This window comes from Ictidomys tridecemlineatus, chromosome 2 (genome assembly GCF_052094955.1).
Source record: "Ictidomys tridecemlineatus isolate mIctTri1 chromosome 2, mIctTri1.hap1, whole genome shotgun sequence".
NCBI classification, from domain to species: Eukaryota; Metazoa; Chordata; class Mammalia; order Rodentia; family Sciuridae; genus Ictidomys; species Ictidomys tridecemlineatus.
The window spans coordinates 20,531,349-20,554,281 of record NC_135478.1 but is presented as its reverse complement, the minus strand read 5'-3'; the positions used below and the strand labels follow the sequence as shown (position 1 = coordinate 20,554,281).

At 46.1% G+C, this 22,933-nt stretch overlaps 1 protein-coding gene across 1 annotated transcript in view; it reads left to right on the top strand.

Annotated features, from left to right (window-relative positions):
• The window catches only part of LOC144375027 (trafficking kinesin-binding protein 1-like), a 50,740-nt gene extending 28,174 nt beyond the window's left edge, over positions 1 to 22,566 (top strand). The window contains exons 9-10 of the mRNA XM_078038063.1: positions 18,004 to 18,106; positions 20,923 to 22,566. Coding sequence (XP_077894189.1) covers positions 18,004 to 18,106; positions 20,923 to 20,969 — 150 coding nt within the window. The 3' untranslated portion in view covers positions 20,970 to 22,566. The remainder of the gene's footprint in view (positions 1 to 18,003; positions 18,107 to 20,922) is intronic.
• Positions 22,567 to 22,933: the final 367 nt, after the last annotated feature.

The window sequence follows — 22,933 nt, the reverse complement described above, 5'->3', positions numbered from 1 at the left end:
TTGGAGAAGAGGAAGAACCATACTTGTGACCCCAAACTCTGGACACGACCATCTTCATTCTCATATCGTCCCATGAATAGATAAATAATGTGAACAGAGGACTTTACACTTTACATGGGTGTTCTGGAACAATCCGGTTCCAGTGTATGGAAACCAGTCCCAAAATACAGTGAGACTAAAGAAAGAGGCAGATCCAGGACTGCACTGGTGCAATATATTGGAGACCTACTGACAAAAGCATGATCATAGGCCACAGCAAGAAGAGTGGATCTCCATAGTTTGGGTCACAAGGAGGGGTATCTATATATATCCTTCCCAGGAGGCTCTATCAGATCCCCTCAAAGGCTCCAGAAGTATCACTCATGCTGATTCAGCAGTTTCTGTGCAGGCGCAGTTTCCAAACAAGTCTCCAGCTCTCCTCCAAGTCTCCAGCTCTCCTCCAAGTCACCAGCTCTCCTCCAAGGCTCCAGCTCTCCTCCAAGGCTCCGCATCTCCTCATTGAGGTCTGGAACCACAAGCTGCTTAAATCCTGGCACTGCCACTTGTGGGCAGTGTATGGATCCATCAGTCATTTAGCTTCTTGAAGTTCTGGTTTCCTCTTGGAGAAGCAGGATCATGATCACCTTGGAAGATTGGGACAGTTTCCTGAGCTGATGCCCATGAGTTTCTTTGTCCAGCGTCTAGTACCTAAGAGGAGGCCAGGGATTGTTCTCTCCTTCCCTTTTCCATATTAGGAAAATTTCCAAGGGACTTTGAAGAGGGCAGAGGTGATTACTTGGCATTATTTCAGTGCTCTTGACAGCTGTCTTTGAGCTACTTACACTAGGTAAGTCCTAGAAAATGGGTAGTAATGCAAACAGAAACATAAGGAAAAACTGTCCCCTAAAGACATAAATAATGTCTGTTCTGGGTAACATTCCAAATATGGCATTTTATTGACCTATCGTCATGAACCCGTTTTTTGTTTGTTTGTTTGTTTGTTTTTTGAAGGGCATTCCGTATGCACCTTTTCTTTCTTTTTAAAATATGGTTTTAGTTGTAGATTGTCACAATGTCTTTATTTTCATATGGTGCTGAGGATTGAACACAGGGCCTCACGCGTGCGAGGCCAGTGCTCTACCACTGAGCTACAACCCCAGCCCATCTGTTTTGAGTATATTAGCAAATCATTTCCCCATCCTGACTACCTGTGAGTGTCTGTCCTTGAGATCTCCTTTTGAAATGGTGGTGACATCTTACTAGTTCCTTTATTAATGGAAGCTTTGACATGTGTGGATTTTAAATTTATATGAGCCATGACTTTACCTTTGAAAATGTAACACCTACTTCCTTAATGATTCACAAATCAGTAATTCAGATAAGACCTTCTTCATCCCTTCTCCACTGATTTTATATTAAATTCCAAGTTCCTCATCATGCCCTCCATAAAACACAAACAATACACATCCACACTCGTGTGTGTACCCACACAGGGTCATGCTGCCATCCCCATACCTACCCAGTACCCTCTACATGCCCACAAAATAGTGATCTTTGCTGGAGAGGATTGCTAAAAACAAAGGCACATCTGAATATTTTGGACTGAATGGGAATTGGATACCTAACCTATGAGGTGTTTGGAAACCAAATGGCAGGGACTAAATAAATGAAGTAGTAACCTTAGCAGGGAATGATATAGAGTGCTGTCTATTTGGAGTCTACACTGAATCCTAACTTCAGTTCAAGTTTAAAAATTGCACTGCCTTGAGCTTTTGGGGTCCCTCTTTGAGGACTTGCTTGCCATTCTCTTTCCACCCTTAAGGAAGGTGCACTGAGTATCCACAGTGATGGTGGTCTGGGTTGAGTCCCTCTGGGACCTGTTCTATATTTGCCAATATTGTTTTCAATGTCTGTTCCTTTTTGTGCTGCCATGTTCTATGTCAGACCTAGAGCCATAGCTGGTTGACGATCTGAGATTGTTGGAGCCTCGGCTGGGAGGCATGGAAGGTCTGTCTGCACGGTGGGTGGTAGTTATTAGATCATCTCTGGTGTCCCTGTGTACTCACTTGTTCCCTTTACTGATCGCTAAAGAGGACCAACAGACAGATTGACTTCTGCTCTGGATAACTACCAGAGTCCTCCCAATATGCTTACTAACTAAAAAACAGCAGAACTCTTGGGAAAGCAATCACAGGCTCTTCTCTACTCCAGCAAAAACGCTGGGTCCTGTGGCATTGACCACTTGGGAGCTTCCCGGGAACTGGCTCAGGCTTTCTAAATCAGAATATACAGTTTAAGGAGAGTCCACTGGTGAATCTTGTGTACTTTCAGAGTTTGAGAAATGCTAAGAGTGACAGAGGAATATTAATCCCTCAAGTCTGTGACTCTAGTTGGTAGGTGTACTGATCATGTTCACCTCTCAGAGCCAGCTTCCTCATCCATAAAGGAAGGACAGTAATCTCTGTGCCACAGGCCACGGAATGATCAAATACTTGTGCCGGCCAAAATCCATAACTTATTTAAAGAGAGAACCCTAAAGAAAACTTATGGGGGGGGCAGTAGGATTGGCAATAGAGATCAGGAGTCAGGGTTTTCAGGGCTGGGCTCTAGACTGGAGAAGGACAACACCCAAAAGAATAAGAAGGGCTATGCAGAGAATTACAGCACAGGGGTGTGAGGGAGGGGCAGCCACTTCTGATTGGGCAGTCAGGGAAAGCCTCTCCAGGGAGGGGCATTGAACCAGCCATTTGATATCTGGCCTGGGTGTGTTTGGGCAGAGAGAGGAGCTGGTGCAAAGACCCATGGATAGAAAAGTGAGGATCACAGAAAGAAGGCCCAAGTGTCATTTGCTGGTAGGATAATGGAATGCTGTAGGATCAAAGAAACCATGATACTCACCAAAGAGTCCATCTGATCACCATATTTCCCAGCCACTGCCATTGAGCAGGCCAGTGGGGCTGTGAGCAGCAGGAATCCCAGGCACGGTTCTGCATGCTCCTCTCTTTCTGTGGGTTAAAGCTCAAAGCCACACACTGGAATGGTGGAGTCTCCATCAGCCAGCATCTCCAAGTACGTAAACGAGTATTCCCCATGAACCTGTGTTAGACCTGTCATCTGAAAGAGAACTAACTAAGCGTTCGTGTCAAACCAGTAAGATTTTTGGAGGGCGTCCCAGAATCCCCAGAGGAGGGAACAAGGAGCTGTTTTAAAAAGCCCTCCTGGTGATTCTAGGGCACACTGAAGTCTGAGAACTGCTGTGTAGGGTGGGAGTTCTGTGCAGGAGGGCTGTCCACCTCCTGAGCTAGACAAATCAACCTTGTACCTAACAGGGGAAGAGTGGAACTTTGTAAAGTGTGTACATAGAACTTGGAGAAGGTCAGACAACTGCATTCTAACTTGCTTGAAGGGTAGAGAAAGAATGGGTGGTTTATCTGCTCAGCAGGGGCAGGCAAGGCTTTGAGGCCTGATGACCTGGTGTTGGGTCTTCCCACTTTGCCAAGTGGGAATTTAGAAAGAGCTACCATATGCAGCTATAATTCTCATAGCTAATTCAGGGAGGAATGGATACTAAAACCATTGTGTGAGAATTTGTTAGGGAGCAGGAGAGTCATATCTTCCTACAGAATGTTAATTTACAAAAGGCAAGGGCTAGCATCTTTGCAGTGAAGAGAATTGTGAGCCCCCACTTTAAGTTCATCATGAAATATAAGGTTCACTACCTCAAAATGGGACAAAGTGATACTAGTGTCCCCTGATGTGTGACACATTGGAAGGCACACATATTATTTCTGTGCTGTTCCTGCCACAAATGCAAAACCTGAATCATGAAGGTGATACAATATTGTGTTTTTGAAAACAGCAATGACGTGAAAGAAAGGTCGAAACGTTCTGGATTAAAGGAGGATAAAGAGACAACTAACACAACTCAGATCTGAATTGGATACTGAGCTGGAAAAGATGCTTTAAAAGATAATGTTGGGACAGTCAGAGAAATTTGAATATAGAGCATATATTTTAAAATATTACATCAATATGAAATTTTAATAATTTATACTGAGGATATATGAGAGCCTGGCCTCTTTCCTAGGAGATGTGTGCTAATGAATTAAGATAAAGGAACTTCATGTCCACAAGTCACTTTCAAGTGTTTTTGGAAAAAAGAAAAAAAAATTTCCAAAGAAGGTGCAAAAAAAATAAATGTTAATCTTCAAAAGTTGGAAGCACCCTAATAGAGGTTTCACAGTCTACAAAGTGCATTCTTCTGTCGTGTGGGTGTGGCAGGAGGATGTCTGAGGTGGTTCTGTTTCTTTCCTGTTCTCTGCTGAATTTCTTTGTGTGGGTCCCAAGCAACCTCCCTGCCCAGAGAGTTCAATCAGGGGACGCTGTGGCTCCAGGGGGAAATTGTCAAAGAGATTGTTGCCAGGACCCAAAAATAAAATGTCAAATTCTTGGTTTCGGGTTATGATGAAAGAAAAACCTAAGTGTATGTTTGGAGTAAGACCAAACAATCTGGAAGGGAAACTTGCTGAGCCAGTTCTTTTTTTTACTTATTTGACCCTGCTAATCCCACTTGCCAATCACCTAGGATAAGAACTGGATAAATGTACTTCAAGTAGACAAGGGAAGTTGGAGTTTGGAGAAGGATTCCACTTACATCAGATGTAAGAGCCCTTCACCTATCCCTGTCCATGAGCGGAGTCCAAGGTTATAGGAGAAGCCCCAGATGAGTCTGAGGATCCAAGGACAGATGAGCTAGTTTTGCAGGGAGCCTGGGAAAGTGAGGATGTTCTAGAACCCTTCCTCCATGGGTGACTCTCACCCATCACTGGGCAGCGACCACATTGGACAATGAGAAAGTTAGAAATGGCAGCAGGTGGGCCTCAACAGGGAAGTACCAGAAGATCTCAAAGTACCTGGCCCCAGATCGGTGTGGGAGTCACTTCAATACATTGCCTAGGAGCAGGTAGGCAGGCAGGTATGTCCCAGGGGGCCTTGCAAACAGTACAAAGGAAATAACATAGCCTCCCCCACAGCTCTAGCAAGTGCCTCCACCCAGATATGATACCCCCCCGGGGAAAAGTTGGTGGAGAGGAAAAGTCTATCTGAATTATCTGAACTGATTGCAAGGCTCATATTAGGGATTGAATTGAGGTGGTGTGTGTAGGGGGGTGGAGGATTGTAATTTTAAAATCATGGGAGAATATATTTCCTGTAGCCAGTAGAGGGCACTTGGAGACAGCAGAAAACTTGAAGGAATTGGCTCTAATGATGGAAGCACAAGATCAGGTATGTGGGGTTTGCTTTCCTAAGAAGAAGAGATCCAGGGCAGGAGCTGAACCTCCCAACCCCTCTACACCACCACCTTCGAGGAAACAGTTTGTCATGGGTGCACGGTGGGAATAAATGCCAATGGCGGAGACTAGGCACCTCACATTCCGGATCCTTTCTAGAGCGTCAGTGGGTTCTGGAGGCTGCAGTTGCCTGGGGATAGGTGGGCAATGCCAGACCCGCAGGGACTCCCTAGGTTGCAGGTCTTCCCACCTGATTCAGGGTTCTTCCCACTCTTCCCATTCAGTCATATCTCAGTTCCATGCTACTCTAGGGATCCAGAGAGAGCCTCCCTCTGCGTGGGCAGTTGAACTGGTCATGGGGACATTTGAATGAGTCCCTCTACTTTGGGGGTAGTAAGTTGGGCGGCCTGGTTGATGTCCTCCAGGTGAAGTGCATGTCTGGCCAAGAAGATCACTACACACGGGTGTAGATGTAAGTGAAGAAACATCACAGATTGAGAGGAAACCACTTGCACACCCTCCTGTCATACCCAGGATCAAAGGAAAGCATCTTAAAAAATAGTTTACAAAATGCTCTGTGTTATTAGGGGATTTCCCACCTTTTAAAATTAGCCCACCTAATTAATGCATCTTCCTTTTACACTCCCCCCAAACATTTGCAAATAAGTTACAGGCATTATGACCCTTTTCCTCCTTAACATTTAAATTTTTTTTGTAATTGTAGATGGATAGAATGCCTTTATTTTATTTATTTTATGTGATGCTGAGGATGGAACCCAGTGCCTCATGCATGCTAGGCAGGCACTCTACCATGGAGCTACAGCCCCAGCCCTCGCCTTAACATTTAGCCTGTATTTTCCAAGCCCCATAAAGCCCAGCACAGTGATTAAATCCAGGACTAAATTGTTTGTTGAATAGTATCTAGCATACACCATGCTAGGCTAATCTTGCTCTGAAGCCCCAAAGAACTTAAACCAGTGAGGGAAATCTGGACCTGTAGGTTAGATCAGCAACTTGGGGACCAGCAGCTCAGCAACGCATAGCAGATGAGACAAATCCAGGAAAAGGAAGCAAGAGAGTAACCTGGAACATGAAAGGCAAGGCAGAATCCATCAAGGTTTCCATGAGTTTCCAGGGAAGCCATTGGAAGAGGAGATTTCTGAACTAAAGACAAAGGTTTAGGGACCTCTTCTTAGAAGAGAAAGAACAGAAAAGAGATGTGTTGTTCTTCCACACCCCAATATATATAAGCCCACAGTCCTCCTTGGGGCCTCTATTACCTGTGACACTAAGGCCTTGAATAGCTGTAGCAATATCCAACCCCTGCCTCTCCTGGGTGCCTGACCCAAAACAGTGGTGTCTCCTGCCACCCTCAGACCCCTGAAAAAGCAACTGTATTGTATTCTCAGCTGTTCTGGGGTTCTGCAGAAACTGGAACCGAATAGCCAAAGCAGGTAAAGTTGTAGGGCTTAGGAACCAGGTAAGTAGGCCCCATAGCCCATCAGCTGTGGTCCAGCCCCTGGTCCCTGTCAGTGGCTGTGCTGTCAAGGATGGAATCCCTACCCACCATAATTGTCCCAGGGATGAAGAGGGAGGGCTCAGCCAGATATCAACAGCCAGCGAAGCCTCTGGGGTTTACAGACATATAGAGTGCCACTTCTCAACTCTCATTGATAACTGGTTGGTCATATTTTGCATTTTTATCAATTCATCATGAGTCAATATTTTTATAAAATACCATAACACCAAATTATGAGAAAAAATAAATTGCAAAGCAAACTAAAATATAATGTCAAATTTTAATTGGATTCAACAGACATTAAATTGCATTTTAAAATATAGGAACAAACATAGGGAAAACTAAAAGCCTTATGAAGACAGTACCCATTAATCATTGAAAATGTGCCTAGGGCATTTAGTATGGAGACTCATTGTTAAATTCAACTTTTATAGTTCTGCAGCTATAACTAACCAAATAGTAAAAAGATAGGTGAGTGGTGATTTTCTGTACTAAATACTTAGACCCGCTTTTGAATGAATATTGTTTTATCAGTATTAAGGTTTATAATATAATAAATGAGTATGATTCTTTTAACTTTTATTTTAGCTAGCTCAGGTTGATAACTGTACCATTTACAAGGGATAATGTATAAGCTTCTCAGCTCTCTTATACTAACACTCCAGATTGAAGCTGATATATCTAATTTCTTGACAAAATATTTCCAGTGGGGTTTGTTTTCAAGTCTATAATTCAGGCTCAAGGATACACAATGCAAATTTTTATGCCTCCAAGTTAGATAATAATGTTAATCTTTAAATTTTGAAAGTATTGATAACAATTAAATTCATGGTAAATGAAACAAATTAGAAAAATAAATATACACTTTCAGTTTTCAGATTTTTACGCATTTTTGGCTAAAGACTGCCAAACAAACCTTAAAGCATCACTTGTTGTAATGTGATCATTAGTTAGTGGCTCATGCCACCTGCAACTCAACCCAAGTGTTTCATGACACTTGAGCGGACTCACATGCTTGGTCATGTGCTTGGACTTCATGACAATGTTAATTGTCCAAAATGCATCTAACCATTTACTCTCAATTTCCATTCTTATCTCATTGTGGACAGTTTGCAGACTGATGTGAGCCCTCAGACCATTCTTCAGGTAGTGCTGGTGTGGGGACTTCTATGGTATAAAGCATCTTTTTGTTAAATATAATGAATTTCTGGTTAAGTGATGAAGCTTTTGAACATAATTTGTTATTTTTGCTTCTAGAAAAATCCCCCTGATGGCACAGAGCAGTGGGGAGAAGTTGATGCCTTGGGATGGGCCCTTCCTCTCTTACTAAACCTCAAAACAAACATCATCAGTGAACATTTCCGCTTGATGATACAGCCACCCCTCATGCAAAGAAACATAAATGCATGGTTTTCTTCAAACAGAAGTGTAGGATCTATAGGAGATGTCCAGGCCATATCTTGTCCTTCTTGACACTGACTTGATGAACTACAATGTGTGGTTGCATTGTAGTGTTAACTGTGGAATTGTTTAAGTAGGGGATGGAAGATTGAAAAAGCAAAAGGGAAAATTGATAAAGCAATAGTACTGATAACCACGGGAATCAGAGCCATCAATTCTGTAGGACTGGGGGAGCAAAGGAAATATGTGGCATTGTTTAGACAAAAAAAATCAATCTAATTATTATGTTACTGTCTCTTAGCTCTGAATTCACTATTATATGCCCTGCTGAGGCTTCTGTGTCAGGTGCTGCAGATAGGGAGACCCCTGAGGCCAGAAGGAGAAGCAAGAGACCTGTTTCTTCCTGCCTGTGAGCTGTCTCCCTCAGCAGGGCTTCTCCACCCTGGCAACAGCATGGCTCTCCCTCATCCTAGACCTGCCTCACCACAACACTCCTTCCTCCTGCTCAGGAAGGGAAGTGGAGATGCACCCTCCCCTCAGAGCTCTGGGTTCACCTGCTCAGGACCCCCTCCTACGACCTTCTCAGTTTATTTTATTCTAACCTGTTTCCTTTGCTCCCCAAGTCTTACAAAAGTGGGGGCTCTGATTCCTGTGGTCATCAGCACTATGTTTTCCCAACTTTCCCTTTTGCTTTTTCAATCTTCCATCCCCTTCTTATGCAATTCCCCATATTCTCTCTGTTGAAAAGAAAGCCAGTCCTTCCTACTGGTTGATAATTGTTACTCATTAATCCAGCACCTAGTTCAAATTTGTCTTCCGTTGGTCGGAATTCTTTGTGATTAATGAAAATTTTCATTTTAGCAAGATCCAAACCATATGTTGCCAGGCCTATTAGATGGGCTTTCCAGGTACCCAAATATAGTGAAGGAAGGAAATAGTGATTATAAACCATGGCCCCGAGGCCTGTTTAGAAACAAGGACCCTAGCACATTGCTATGATTATGCATATAAACTCTAGAGTAGAGGCAGTCATATCAACTGGGGGGCTAGCACAATAATCCAGGAGACGGATAGTTGGTGGCTCTGTTCCAGGTGGTGGTGGAGAAAGAGGTGAAGAGAGGGTTAATTCTAAATGCATTTTGAAGCCAATCTGACAAAGAGGTTTGCTGAGGATTAGATGGAAGGTGAGAGGAGTCAAAGATCGTCCCAGGGCTTTTGACCTAAGCAGCTGGAAGGATGGAGTTGCCATCAGTTGAGTTGGGGAAGGTATTAGGTGGATAAAGTTTCAGGAGAAATCCATGAGTTGAAGTATGCACAGTTGACTTTGAATGTCACTAGGTGTCCAAGTGCAAATGATTCCAAATCTTTGCTCTTTGACTTGATTTATCACTTAGCACTAGAATGAGGAAGCCTGATGTCAGGCTTATCCAGCACCTGACCTCTGGTGTCACCTTCTTCATGGAGGTTTCATTAACTCCGCTTTTGAGTTTATGACCTGGGCAGTGCTAGGGGAATTGTGAGTTCTGGGTCATTGTGAAAGCAAGTGACAGAATCTGTTACCTCTGGGTTGCACTGAGAGAGAGAGAAGCCCAGAAAACTTTCAGGATTCCAGACAACACTTGATAGACCAGCCTTTTGACTTGAATTACTTCATGAAGGCATACATGTCACTTTCTTTCTAGCTTACACATGTTCAAAGTGGATTTTTTTAAAGGGATTAACCAAATAAACCCTAACAGAATGTCAATAAATTCCTCCAGAGGAGTCTAGATGAATCTAGAAAAGACATTGAGCTGGTCTTGCCTTCCCACTCCCCTACCCTAGTCTCTGAAGGTGAGCCTGAGTTTGTAGAATGACCCATCTCAGTTGCCCCTAGAATGGCATGCTTTCTACTCAGAGCCCTGGGAGCAAGGGTCTGTGGTCACCATATGCCCCAGATAGTTACCCTTTACTCTTCCTGGATCTCCCAGATACACATGGTGCAAAGCTCTGTGTGATAAGGGGACAGACCCTGAAAAAGATGAATTGACCCAGTGCTGTCATCCTTGTAACATTTCTGAGTCACCACCTTTGAAGGAAGGACATTCATCTTCGTGATTCACAATTTTCATCTGCAGAGACTTCAACACTCCCCACAAAAACACAAGGCAGGAAGGAGCCAAGGTTCTTGGTGGTGTCTCCCATCCCTTGGCTAATTTCTGACAGCTGTGGTCAAGAGACTTGATTTGGCCTGACTTTTCTTTTTCCTTTGTTAACTTCCAAGGAGTCATAGGTAAAGTTGACAATTGTTTAGCATTTAGATTTATTTATGGTTTGATTTTTTTTAAGCAATTATGTTACCGGATTAAGTTTGTGCAAAAATGAAGATGCTTATCTATGTATTATCTACACAGTCAACAAAGGGCAACTGGCTGTGTTAGCCATCCTACCCCTGTCCTAGTGGCCATCTGGCAGGCAGGTGTCCTTGAAGAACAGTATCTGAGTGACTTGTACTGAAAGGGTAGGCAGTGCCTTCCCCACAGCTTTACAGGTAGAAGGTGATTCCAGGAAGTTCAAGGACTACCACTGGGTGCATCTTTGAGAAGTTGAACAGAAGCTATCATGTTGACAAACAACTTCTCTTGGAGGACCAAGGGAGAGAGGGAACTGGTGATGGGACTAAAGTCCCAACCATAATCACTGGTTTACGTAAAAAGGAAGGGAGCAGCTCCTGGTTGAAAGGAGCCAAGAAACTAGTCATGAGGACTAAAAAGTTACCATAAGCAGTGACCGTTCTTCCTAGGCCCTCCTTACTGAAACCTGCAGCAAATCCACCCCAGCAACGTTATTTGAGGTGAGGCATGCACAGTTACAGTTGAAACTGTAGAAGTGTCAATCTCAAGATATGTGAATTCAAAAAGGAATTATCTAGGTTCTTAAAAGTAATTTAGGATGTTCTCATTGTTTGAATGACCTAGAGTTCTTTTGAGCTTGTTTTCCTGATAAGACTCATCTCTAAAAGCTCATCAGAGGGGGAAGGATGTACTCTGACTTGGCTCTTTTTTTCTCTGTTGGGAATGACACAACCATTTTGATGTTTGGAATGTGGAAAGCATTTTACTCTGTACATAAACCATCCTCGAGGCTCCAGGTGGCTCTCTGTATACAACCAGTGAGTCACAGGCAGACAGATGAGCCTCGGTGGGAAGACTTGGGGCATCCTCTGTTTGGGGATTTGTATCCAGGTGGTCTGGTCTCTGCTTTGGTCCATCATCCACACTTAGCCACAGTCCTGGGATTTGCCATTCTGTCCAGGAAAATTTTATAGGGAGAAATTTTGAAAACAAACTGATTAACCTTTTTTCTTAACAACTGGTGTGATGGGCAAACTGGGAAGACTTGTATTTTAGGCACTTTTGTCTAGAGCCTGCTGTCCCATGTCAGGGGTGGGGGGAGATTTGAGCACTGAAAAAATTTTATTAATATATTTTAATGTGTTCTTTGAAGTATCACTTGGTGATTTTTTAAAATCCAATGTCTTTAAAAGGATCCATGTTATTGTATTGTAAATAATTTAGATGATTAAAATGGATTGTTTTAAACAATATTTAGATTATAGTTTTACTTTATTTCAGTGACATGTTTTTTTGTTCTGATTCACGTAGGAAATGCACTTGATTAGAAACAGTCCATATCTTGTCCTGACAGTGTTCTGTATTTTAGATTTTTATGTGTAGGGAAGAGCCTCTATGTGGCAGACGATTAAGAGTTAAGTTCACACAGTTAAGTCAGTAGTTGGCTGGCTGGCTGGACCATTCAGGTGAATTATCTTGGATGCCTTGATCCTTAAAGGTGAAGAAAGTGTGAGATTAAAGCTGTGCCCACAGAAGATGTTGCAGGTCAGTCTATTGAGCATTTATACACATGGAGCCCATTTTACCTGGGGAAATATCTGGAATCATGCAGACAGTGGCATCTGATCTGGTAGTGAGTGACCCTGCAGTAGAGATATGTCATAACTGGGGCTGAGATCCTGAAGTTGGTATTGGAAGGCGGTCACACTTAGTCAAAACAGGCCTTGAAAATTTCCCTAAGTCTCCAACACCTGGCCACCAGAGGTGAGAGCCAAGAATCAGCTTTGGTCACATCTTTGTTTTATGCATAGGTCCAAATTCCATTCAGGAGCAGGTACAGAGTGTGGGGAAAGGGAACGGAATAGGTCCTGGTGGAAAAGAGCCAGACAGAAAGTTTTGGCAGCTATGTGTTTCTATAGCTTTATCACAGGGCAGGGGCCAGTTGCAGTACACCTTCATCAGCTTGTATCCTGTCTTGGTTTCAGTCAGTCACACTCATGTCCACAGAAGTGGGCCTAGATAATCTCGTGAAGGAAAGGTGGCCCAGGGACCCAGCAGAACCAGACAGAAGAGGCTGGTACACTGGTTGACAGGCCTTCAGATGTCTGTGGTGTAGGGAAGTTCCTTTTCAGTGTCTTGTGGGAGGAAGCGCTTTTTGATGCAGCCTGGCTCTACTGCAGTCTGCCCACACCCACCCACATCAGGACCTGCGGAGGAAGCCCCTGTGCTCTTGCATCAGCATGTATGTGAAGACAGAGCGGATCAAACCGACTGCAGCTTGGAAGTCGAATAATGAAGAATGAGAATCGAAAACCAACAGCATAGAGCCAGCCCTGCTTAGAACTTCCAGAGCAGAGAGCACTTGCTGAAAGCTTTTTCTTTATGGTGTCCTTACCTGGGAGAACCACAGGAGGTCCCTCCAGAGTCCAGAGGCTCCCACATGGGTGCTGACTGGGGAGCATCAGCTCTTGACTCTTCTTACATGGAGGGGCCTTTGTGGAAGCACTTGCCTGTCAGGGTTCAGTGCGAGGGGGGAGTGCCCTCTTGGACTGGCTTTGAAGATGCTAGCAGGAAAGGTCTCCAGACAGCTCAGCCAGGCAAGCTCCCCTGCTTATTGGTGTCAGCCACAGAGAGAAGGACAAAAAGACAGAGGCCATGCAGGTGAGCTTGTTGACATCCAAAGGATCCATGGAGATTTTTGTACTTGCCCTTTTAACAGCATTCTAAAAAAATCTCTTCTCTAGATGATACCCCAGGGGCACTTGAGAGATTTTCTGGCCCTCTGCACAGTGCTGTGAAATTGTTCACCTCTTAAATCACATACTTTGTAGATGAAAGACAGTAGATAGCTTGGTGTAGTAGGATGACTAGACTTTTAATTTTGCAGGAACCAAGAATAAATTGTACAGAAACTGGAAAAAGATTCTATGCTGATGAGGTTTAAATTCTCCATGTGCCTGACCAGCAGGGGCCCTGGAGTTTCCTCTGAGTTATAGGACCAGATCAGGGCTGTGTCCAAGAAATGTTTGAGAAGCAGAGAAGAGTTACCTGGCCCATGTGAGGCCTGGAATGCAAGGGCTTAAAAAGTATCATTATATAGTTGTATAGTACTTTTTCGTTTAAAGTCACTTTTTATCTCATTTTTTTTTAAAGTGATGAGCCACTTTATCTGAACCTACTCTTCATAATATCCCCCACTCCAAGGGAAATGCAGTTGAAACCACATTGATCGCTCTTACCATATTGGTATTAATGATGGATTGTTGGGCACGTGAGAGTTTATGGAGCTTTTTGTGTATGAATTCATCATGGAACTTTATTTCCCTCAGAAAAATTCATAGGCAGAGTTATATAATGAAGTGACAGGAAAATCTTTAAAGGATTTTTCTATGCCCTGGTATTTTAGTCTTTTAGGCAGAAATTCTAAGGCATTGCTTTGCCTTTTTTGTGGGGGGGGGAGAGGTTAATGGAAAGGGAGCTATTTCTCATATAGCTGACAGGCAGGGAGATATCCTCCTTCTCCCCTCCTCTTCCCCTTAAGCAAAATTCAAAGTCATTACAAGCCAAGCATTTTTAAAAGATGTACTGATATTCTTAGGGCTTAGTTCAAGCCATGCCTTTAAGTTGGGTTGACAGTGGCTTTTACTGACAGTAGCTTTGTTTTTGCTTGCATAGAAAAGCCTGGCCCCTGGGTGCCACCCTTAATGTGGCAGCTACTGGAATAGCTGGTGCAGGGAGGAGTGTATGCGTATGTTGGTTATGAATTTATAGAAATTACAAAGACCCAAGTCCTGACAGCAGCTTCAACACTACATGGTCAGGTTAAGAAAAGGAAAAAAAGCTCAAGATCATTTCCTTCATTTCACACAAGTTGGTCCTTTCCATGAAGAGTGGGGAAGAGAAAATAGAAGGCCTCCATGCACCACAAAGACAGGGTCCCTGTTTCCAAGATTTTGAGATGCATTTGAAAAGAAATGTGCACCACAGGTATTTTTAGAAATTATTTATGTGCCTTTAAAAAAATGGTTTGGGTGCATGGCATGTCCAGTATTTCTCCATCTCAAAGACCTCTCTTGAAGCAGCTGGGTGTGTGTTGCATCTCCCTAGAGACACACTCAGTGAATGTTGCTCTCTTCCATAGCTCTGTGTCTCATGAAGGGCTCTCTGAAGGACTAGATTCTGTGATGGCTTTTAGAGAGCAAAAAACTTTTGTTGAACCTAGCACGTTTCAAATTTGCCCTTCCCAGAGGATGGGAGGGGAGCGCCACTGGGACTGATTTAAAGGTATGAGTTAATGTGTATTGTGGGCAAGCAGATGGAGTCGTCCTTTAGCTGTTGTGGAGATTCTGGGCCCACCAGAGCATCCCCAGCCTTGTGTGTGTTCCTCTCCTCTGTTTGGGACTGTAGAGAGGCAGTGGGCTTTCTAGCCTGAGTCTTCAGGAGGCCTGATTGCTCCACAAGGCAGCAGTCATGCAGATTTATATGGCAACTCTACTTCTGTGTTACTACCACTGGTGGCAGCCAAAGAATCCCAGTTACTCAGTTCTCCAGTCAGGACCAGGCATCATGGAGCATGGGCAGTCAGCGCCACTTACCAAGTGGACCACTCCAGGCAGAAAATGCACCAGGGTTGCATCAGAGAACAGGAGAGAAGGGTGACTCTCAGCCGTAGAAAGCCCTCAGTGTGTGAACCTGCTGTTCGCCAAAGAGGTGTGATGTGTTTTCAGAAGAAAAACCCTGCAAGCTAACTACCTACAGTTTGCCAGCATAGAAGAGTTTGAATAATCAAGGATTAATTGAGTTTAAAACTTACCAAATTCTGTATCAGCATCAGAATTCAGGGAGAGGAATAGCAATTGAATATAAGAAAAGTCTGGGGCTCTTTATTGGTAAATGTAAATTAATACATTTTAATCCCTGCACATTAAGGAAGAATTTAAGTAGAGAAAGCATTAATTCTAAGAAGTCCTGTCCTTCCTGTCCCCAAAGTGAGCAGCATGAGATGAACCCACATTACCATTTTCTGAAAAGAACTTTAGAGGGGCAGGGGCTTTGGTGTGTGAAATAGTCTTGGTGACTTCCAGAGTGAACCCTCACCCTGAGCCCCTGCTGCCTGCCAAGAAGAAGGCTTTACCTGTCTCTTGGTTTGGGAATCTTCTCTTTTCCTGCACCCAGGGCTGTCGCAAGCATCCCTTTGCTTCTCTGTGGCAAGCACAAGGAGCTCTGGCAAGCCCATCCCCAGGTGACTCACTGTCTCTTTGTTGTGTTATCCCAAGGAAGGGAGGTGCAGCAGCGGCCAGGCCATCCATGGTGACACGGGAGAGCTCCCGCATCTAGGCATCCCAGTGGTATTTTGGAGGAGCCGAATCTCCCGCTTTGGCACTTTTGACCCTCGCTGATCTTCCTTGGTCTTCTAAAGCTATCCATTGCTCTGGGGAGTGGTGACTTCTGAATTTTTAGCAGCCTTTCTTATCCCCAAAACCCATTTGTTTAAGATGGGTTTTGCTTCTGTTGATGCAACTGTGTCTCTAAAACATCCTTCTTACCCTACCTGTTGTGATCAAAGACCTAATACTTAATGGGGTGGAGGAGAAAGTGTGCATTTATGACCTTTTCATTTGATCTTCTGGCCATGTGTTTCGATGGGGGTATATTTCTAATGTTAAATTCAGCCTTGCCTTATTTGATTTTTTTTTTTGTTCTCTCTCTTTCAACTGTTTTGTCTTGATTCTACCTGTTGACTGCTTTTCCCCCCTCTCCTTCCTGAATAACCCATCATCCCTAAATTTGGGATGGCTTTTCCAGGCCTTCTCTTGCTTCTGTTTCTAGACCTTATTGCAGCAAGAGAATCGTGATTGTTCAGCTGCCTTCTCTTCATAGCTTCATCCATTTTGGTTGGCTTGCAGCAATTTCACAGTTATCTGAGTTCCTGAACCATTTCATTTATTGCTTGAGGAACTCAGATTCATAAAGGTTATTTTAAATGTTTTTTTTCTTATTCTCCCTCCCATTTGCCTGGAGCTCCCAGTGTCTGTGAGGCTGTTTGCCGTGCCAGGGGCCACGGGAGCCTCCCTTGACACACAGAGCCCCACCAGACCACAGTTGGGGCATAGCATTCTTGCCTTGCTCCTGTGGCCCCGCTCACCATTTTTGTGCTTTGGCTTTGTCCTCACTTCCTTCAATGTATGTGCCTCCCATTTTCTTTTTTGTTTTTTTTTTTGGTTATCATTTGTTGTTTGTTTCATCTGGTTCCTGGTTTTCTTTTACGACACAGTCAGCTGTGTGTGGATCTGTAGTGTTTGGGGCACCAATCAGTTATGTTTTGTTTGCCTTTTTCTTTTCTTTCTTTTTTTGGTCAAACCCGAGAGAAAACATCCCATAAGGAGCTAAAAGTTTCTAGTTCACAGACTTTGGAATCTTCCTGGCCTTTGATTCCTCATGGCCTCTGAGATCCTAATCCGTTTTCTCCCAGGAGGTCTCTGGTGGGCTGAGCTGCTGCAGGAGAACAGGTGGGTGCGGAGGGTCGGGGGGATCATCCAAGGACATCATTGTGCATGCTTTTTGGTGCAGCCTCTTTTTTTTTTTTCCCCTAATGCTTGAGTATTAAATGAGGATGACCTCTACAATCATGATGTCTCGTGACTACTTGTTCCTTCGCCAGCTTTCTGATGCATGGTCTTAATACCTGTGATTTTACTTTGCTCCAGACCACAATCTTTAGCTGCCTCAACAACCACCTGTTAGAACATTAAAAGGAAATAAATTGAGGATCCCTTGTTGCTCTCTCGACTTCACTTGAAATCTGACATCCTAGAAATGGCAAGAAAGGAGCCAGAGGGAGGTGTCAAGGAGGGAGCAGTGATGCCACTTGCACCACTGTGTGACAGACACTGTCCTGGAGATGGGGCACCCCAGAGGGCCCTGATCTCTGAACTCTTGCCAGGTTGCTGTTGAGGCTGCTGAGATCGCCACCTCCCACCATGTCAATCACAGGTGGACAGTAGTGGAGCCAGCTTCCCGCGCCCCTTTTTGTGTGAGCAGAAAAGGGAGCAGCACAAACCTTGCCTAACTGCCAGGTGCCAAGTGCCTCTCCCCGCCCGCTCCATCCCCTCCCCTGGGCCGAGTTTTGGCACCTGTTTGCACATGTAAAGCAACAAAAGAAGAAAGCAGATCCTGACCTCTGTGGAGGAAAACCAAATTTACCCCCAAGACCCATTAGTACCTCCCCCTGGAACTGGATCCACTACTGGCCCAGGAATATGATGAGGAACCCTGTCTGGATTGGGCCGGAAGCTGGGATCCGATGTTCTGCAGACCAGTGCTCAAAAATGTGGTCCTTTTTTGAGGGACCACCTTCCTCACCCAGATCCAGTTCACAAGGTAGCTCATCACTTCTTGCATCTGCTCAGGGCTGTGCTGGAGTTTTGTTTTTACCGTGGTGTACTTGGATGCAAGGAATATGTTTTGTTCCCCAATTTAGCGCACCACCCTGGGAAGTGCATGTCACAGACCAACTCCACCTTCACCTTCAACACCTGTCGCATCCTGCATCCTTCAGACGAGCTCACCCGGGTCACACCAAGGTAAGGGTCCCTGGCCCCTGGTGGGCAGAGGCGGGGTGAACCCGGGCACTCCCTTTCCTGCAAGGCTTCCTATGGAGCAAAGTGAGGTCAAGGAGCTCATTCAAAAGCCAACTCTAGCCAGCTTGAGCATTTTAGGAGCATTTATAGTCACCTGTGCTGAGTCAGATCTTTGCTTTTGAATTGAAGCTCCTGTTAATTCAGATGCAGTGCAGATGGAGAAACCTCAACCCACCTTTCATTGTCCTTTTCTTGGCCCTGGAATTACTCTCAGGCCCTTCCCGAACAGGCGAACAATTGAAATCCAACAGACCTGCAGCCAAATCTGCTGGATGTTTGCCCCAGAGCTTGCCAGTAGAGCATGGCGTTCTTTCATGGTGGAGTTACGGAGCTCTGTGGAAGCCCTTGTACCTCTGGAACAGGCCCCAGGAACCATGCACCACAGTCAGACTATAATGACCCAAATGATAAAACTCCAAGACCAAGCCAGAGCCCAGCATGGTCAATTCCTTCTAGTGCAGCATCTGGCAAGAGGCCTTGTATGTAGTGGGTTGGTCTGTTTGGCTTGATCAGCTGCACAACTTCCCTCCACACCTTCCAGTGAAAGGGAAAGTTGTCTCCCCAACCTAACAGAATGCCCCCCTCAGCCATTCCCTCTGTGGTGCAGTTAAGCAAGATTCTGAGGTTTAGGGAAGGTAAGGCTGAAAGGAAGGGAGGTGAGACGGGCCAGCTTAGAGGGAGCAACCATCCCCAGGAGCACCTTAAACTATGAATAATTCTCCGCAGGTCATGTGAGGAGGACCACGAAGCAGCACTGTGCCCCGCTGAGCTGAGAGGAGATGTAGGGCAGAGAGTCTGAGCCCACGGGCGAGGCAGGGGGTGAGCACACGGCCAGTAGTGCCTGCCCTGGCAGGTCACATGGAAAGAGCTGTGTGTGCACGCGTGGCCGCCACTAACCCGGGGACTGAGGCTTGGATGTGTCTCTGTGGTTGTGCCTGGCTAACAGAGCCTTGACCGTCCACACCCCTAACTCTCTAAACTGCCCCCGCAAGTCGAGTGCCAGCGCTAATACAGGCCTAACCCGAAGGTCTCATCCTGTGGATCTCTAAATTTTAGTTCTGTCTTCCCCATCTCCCCTGTGGCCCAGAAGAACTTGGTTTTCCCATCCTGTGGCTCTGTGTTTGGAAGAGGCTGTCTTTAAAGCCACAGAACTCAGCTCCCCAGTGAAGGCTGGTGCAGGGCAACTAGATGCCCTTTCTACCTACAGCCTCAGAATGCAGACTGCACCCAAGTGGATCTTCATCTGGAAGACCACCCAGCTGTGTCCCGGACCAGGAAAAACATAGGAAGTCAGGAGTATGGAAGGGCTTTCTTACCAGAGTTAGAAAGAAAGGTAGCCAGAAACACAATGAAATTTTTCTGAGGATGGTCACACAAGGTTTTAAGTCTAGAATTTTTTTTTTTTACCCTGTCTTAATGATACATCAACATTTGTAAAATTCTCCCTGTGCCTTTACAAAATCCACATTTTCAACCACAGGAATATGCTGTGGTTTCTAATCTCACATTTCTCAGAGTACTCCTGATCGGCCAGCTTACTCCCTCCTTAGCTTGTGGGAGATGGCCCTGTTCTGTGGTCACTGCCCTTGCTGATTGGCCAGTGGGGAGGTCACCTGAGTGTGGAGCCACATGGTGTTTCCAGCCTGTATTTCCGGTTGAACTGTTTCCCAGGAAGGGCCCCTTTGGTCACTCCAGGGACCTGTTCCAGAAGGGGTCCCCTACCTTCCCTTTATGTGCTCTGCCCATGGTTTTTGGTCCTCCCCTGGCCAGGCTGGGGACACTCACCTGACCTGCCCCTTCCAAATCGGAGGGCAGGTCCCAGGAGACCTTTGGAAGGAGGTACTCTTTGCCCTTGGCTGCTCATTCAGAAGCAGGAAAGGGCTCCCTCCTATTTGTCCCCCTGCCCCATCCCTGGAGCAGCTGTTAAAAATCAGTCTTCCTTGTTTTCATAAGCAGACCCAGAAGCCTTTCCCCCTGTTCCCCTCCTGTAGACTTCATTGTCTGCTGGGCCCCTAGGGGTCCTCAGCAGGACACTGAGTGAAGGAAGGATCTTTCAGCTTTCCTTTAGTCACTCAGGAGCCTGAAGCTGGGAAACTCTGTAAATGAAGGTCCCATAACACAGGGCATGGCTTCCTTCCACTGACCCCATAACTCCGCTCATCAAAATGAGTTTGGACAGCATGTGAAGGTGGTGAGGGGCAACAAGGTGCAGAGGAGAGAGCTCTGCCCTAGTGGTCAGGAGGCTGAGGTGCTCGCCACCTGGCCTTGGCCCACCCATAGTTCTGGTTAGTGTTTTGCCTGAGGGAGAAGTAGGGATTAGGAGGGAACAGTGGAATTTGAGTGCATTTGGTGGGGGAGGAAGGCCTCTTTGCCAATGAACTTCTTTCCCCATCTGAGAGCATTGGGGTCACTCAGACTTTAAATCTGGGTTATCCACTTAATACCCAGGTGTGACTAAGAAGCCACCTAAACTTGGAGCTGTTTCTTGGTCTGCAAAGGGAGCAGTTATACCATCCAGCAGAGGAGAGCAAAGAGAATCACATGCATCTTCCATCAACTCACACCAGGGCCCTACTTAAGGGATTCCCAAGCCTCCATGGGTGAGGGGAAGAAACAGATGTGGACAGAGGTGTCTGGGGCTCCCATTGCAGGGAGTCCTCCTATTATGTCCCAGGTCCAACCCTATGGAATGACCACTGACCCTTCCCATGGTGCTCACGGGCATTTCTGATGGGTAACCTGTCATCTTTTCCTTTCAGCCTTAACTCGGCCCCGACTCCAGCTTGTGGCAGCACTAGCCACTTGAAGTCCACACCAGTGGCCACGCCGTGCACTCCACGGAGACTGAGCCTGGCCGAGTCCTTCACTAACATCCGGGAGTCCACGACCACCATGAGCACATCCCTGGGGCTGGTGTGGCTGCTCAAGGAGCGGGGCATTTCTGCAGCTGTGTATGACCCACAGAGCTGGGACAGGGCTGCCCGGGGCTCCCTCCTGCACTCCTACACTCCCAAGATGGCTGTGATCCCCTCTACCCCTCCGAACTCGCCTATGCAGACGCCCACATCCTCCCCGCCTTCCTTTGAGTTCAAGTGCACGAGCCCTCCCTATGACAACTTCCTGGCTTCTAAGCCAGCCAGCTCCATCCTGAGGGAGGTGAGAGAAAAGAAGAATGTCAGGAGCAGCGAGAGCCAGACGGACGTGTCCGTCTTCAACCTCAACCTCGTGGACAAAGTCAGGAGGTTTGGGGTGGCCAAAGTGGTGAACTCAGGGCGAGCCCATGTCCCCACCTTGACTGAAGATCAGGGACCTCTCCTCTGTGGGCCCCCAGGGCCAGCACAAGCCCTTGTTCCTGGAGGCCTGGTACCCAAGGGCCTGCCTCTTGGATGTCCCACCGTCACCAGTGCCATGGGTGGACTGCAGCTCAACAGTGGCATCCGACGGAATCACAGCTTCCCCACCATGGTGGGATCCAGCATGCAGATGAAAGCCCCTGTGACTCTCACCTCGGGCATCTTGATGGGTGCTAAGCTCCCCAAACAAACTAGCTTGCGGTGAGGTTGGGGGGCCTGTGCCCCGGAGGAGATGGGCATTCTCCACCCTGTTCCCTGCCTCCCCTGCCCCCTGCAGCGCACTCTCCCCCTCTTCCCGTCCCTGTCCACCTCCTGAGCTAGACAAATCAACCTTGTGCCTAACGGGGGAAGAGTGGAACTTTGTAAAGTGTGTACATAGGACTTGGAGACCCTGTGTCTGCCCCGCCCTTTCTTCCAGTCCCACAGGAAGTGCCCCCGCGCTGTCCTATGATGAGGACTTCACCTGTGGAGTCTGGGAATGGTGGTGTCCTTTCTTCTTTCCTTTTGAGAAGCACTGAAACTCCCAAGTGTGTTCTTATCCCATGGATAGGAACCAGTGAATCCTGTGTCTGACAGCTCCCCACCGCACCCCAGGAGCTGTCAAGTGGCCCAGGTCATACTGCATCTGGCGCCCCGGGGTGTCCTTGGATGCCTCGCCCACCCTAAGAGCCTAAGGGGCCTCCATCCTGGCCACAGGCACCTGGCATAGCTTTTCACAATCGAGAGCTTTTCTTTCTTTTACGGGTGGCCCAGCTTCTTAAAGACTGTCACTACTCTGCCTCAGTGGACAGTTGTTTCCCTTTCCTAGGTGTGATCTTTTCTTTTCATGCCTACAACTTGAAGTCATCCTGTGTTTTGTAATCAGCTGTCAGGCCACAGGGTTGACCCGGAAGAGAATGTATTCACACTCCCACAGCTTTGTTCAGCAGTCCCTCTGTGTTCTGTGTGACGTTTTGTTTTATTTTTTCCATTTTTTTTTTTTATACATACACGCAGGGAAGCCATGGTACCGGCAGTGTGTGTTGTCTGTTTGGTTCCATGACACCAAAATGCAAATTTCAAACACACCGAGTTGCTAATGAGAGAGCAGCTTATATCTGGGACCCAGTGTCACAAGCAGGTTAATTGAAGGCCAGACCCAAGACAACTCTAACAGCAGGAAAAGGGATAGGAAAAAGACTCCTTCAAGAAATTTGTCAACCGTAAAGGTAAAGGAGAAGAAACCCAGCTAAACCGTACCCACCTGGTCAGGGCAGGAATCGGGCATCGGCCTTCTGCTGGCTCAAGCTCTTGCTCTGAAATGGGCAACCCACTCTTACTCATGGGGTCGCCATTCAGTGCCCACACATTTGCCCTCTTGTTTCAAAACAGGATGGTCACAGTGAGATAGTTTCTTCCCCCCAAAGCCCTTAGTCTC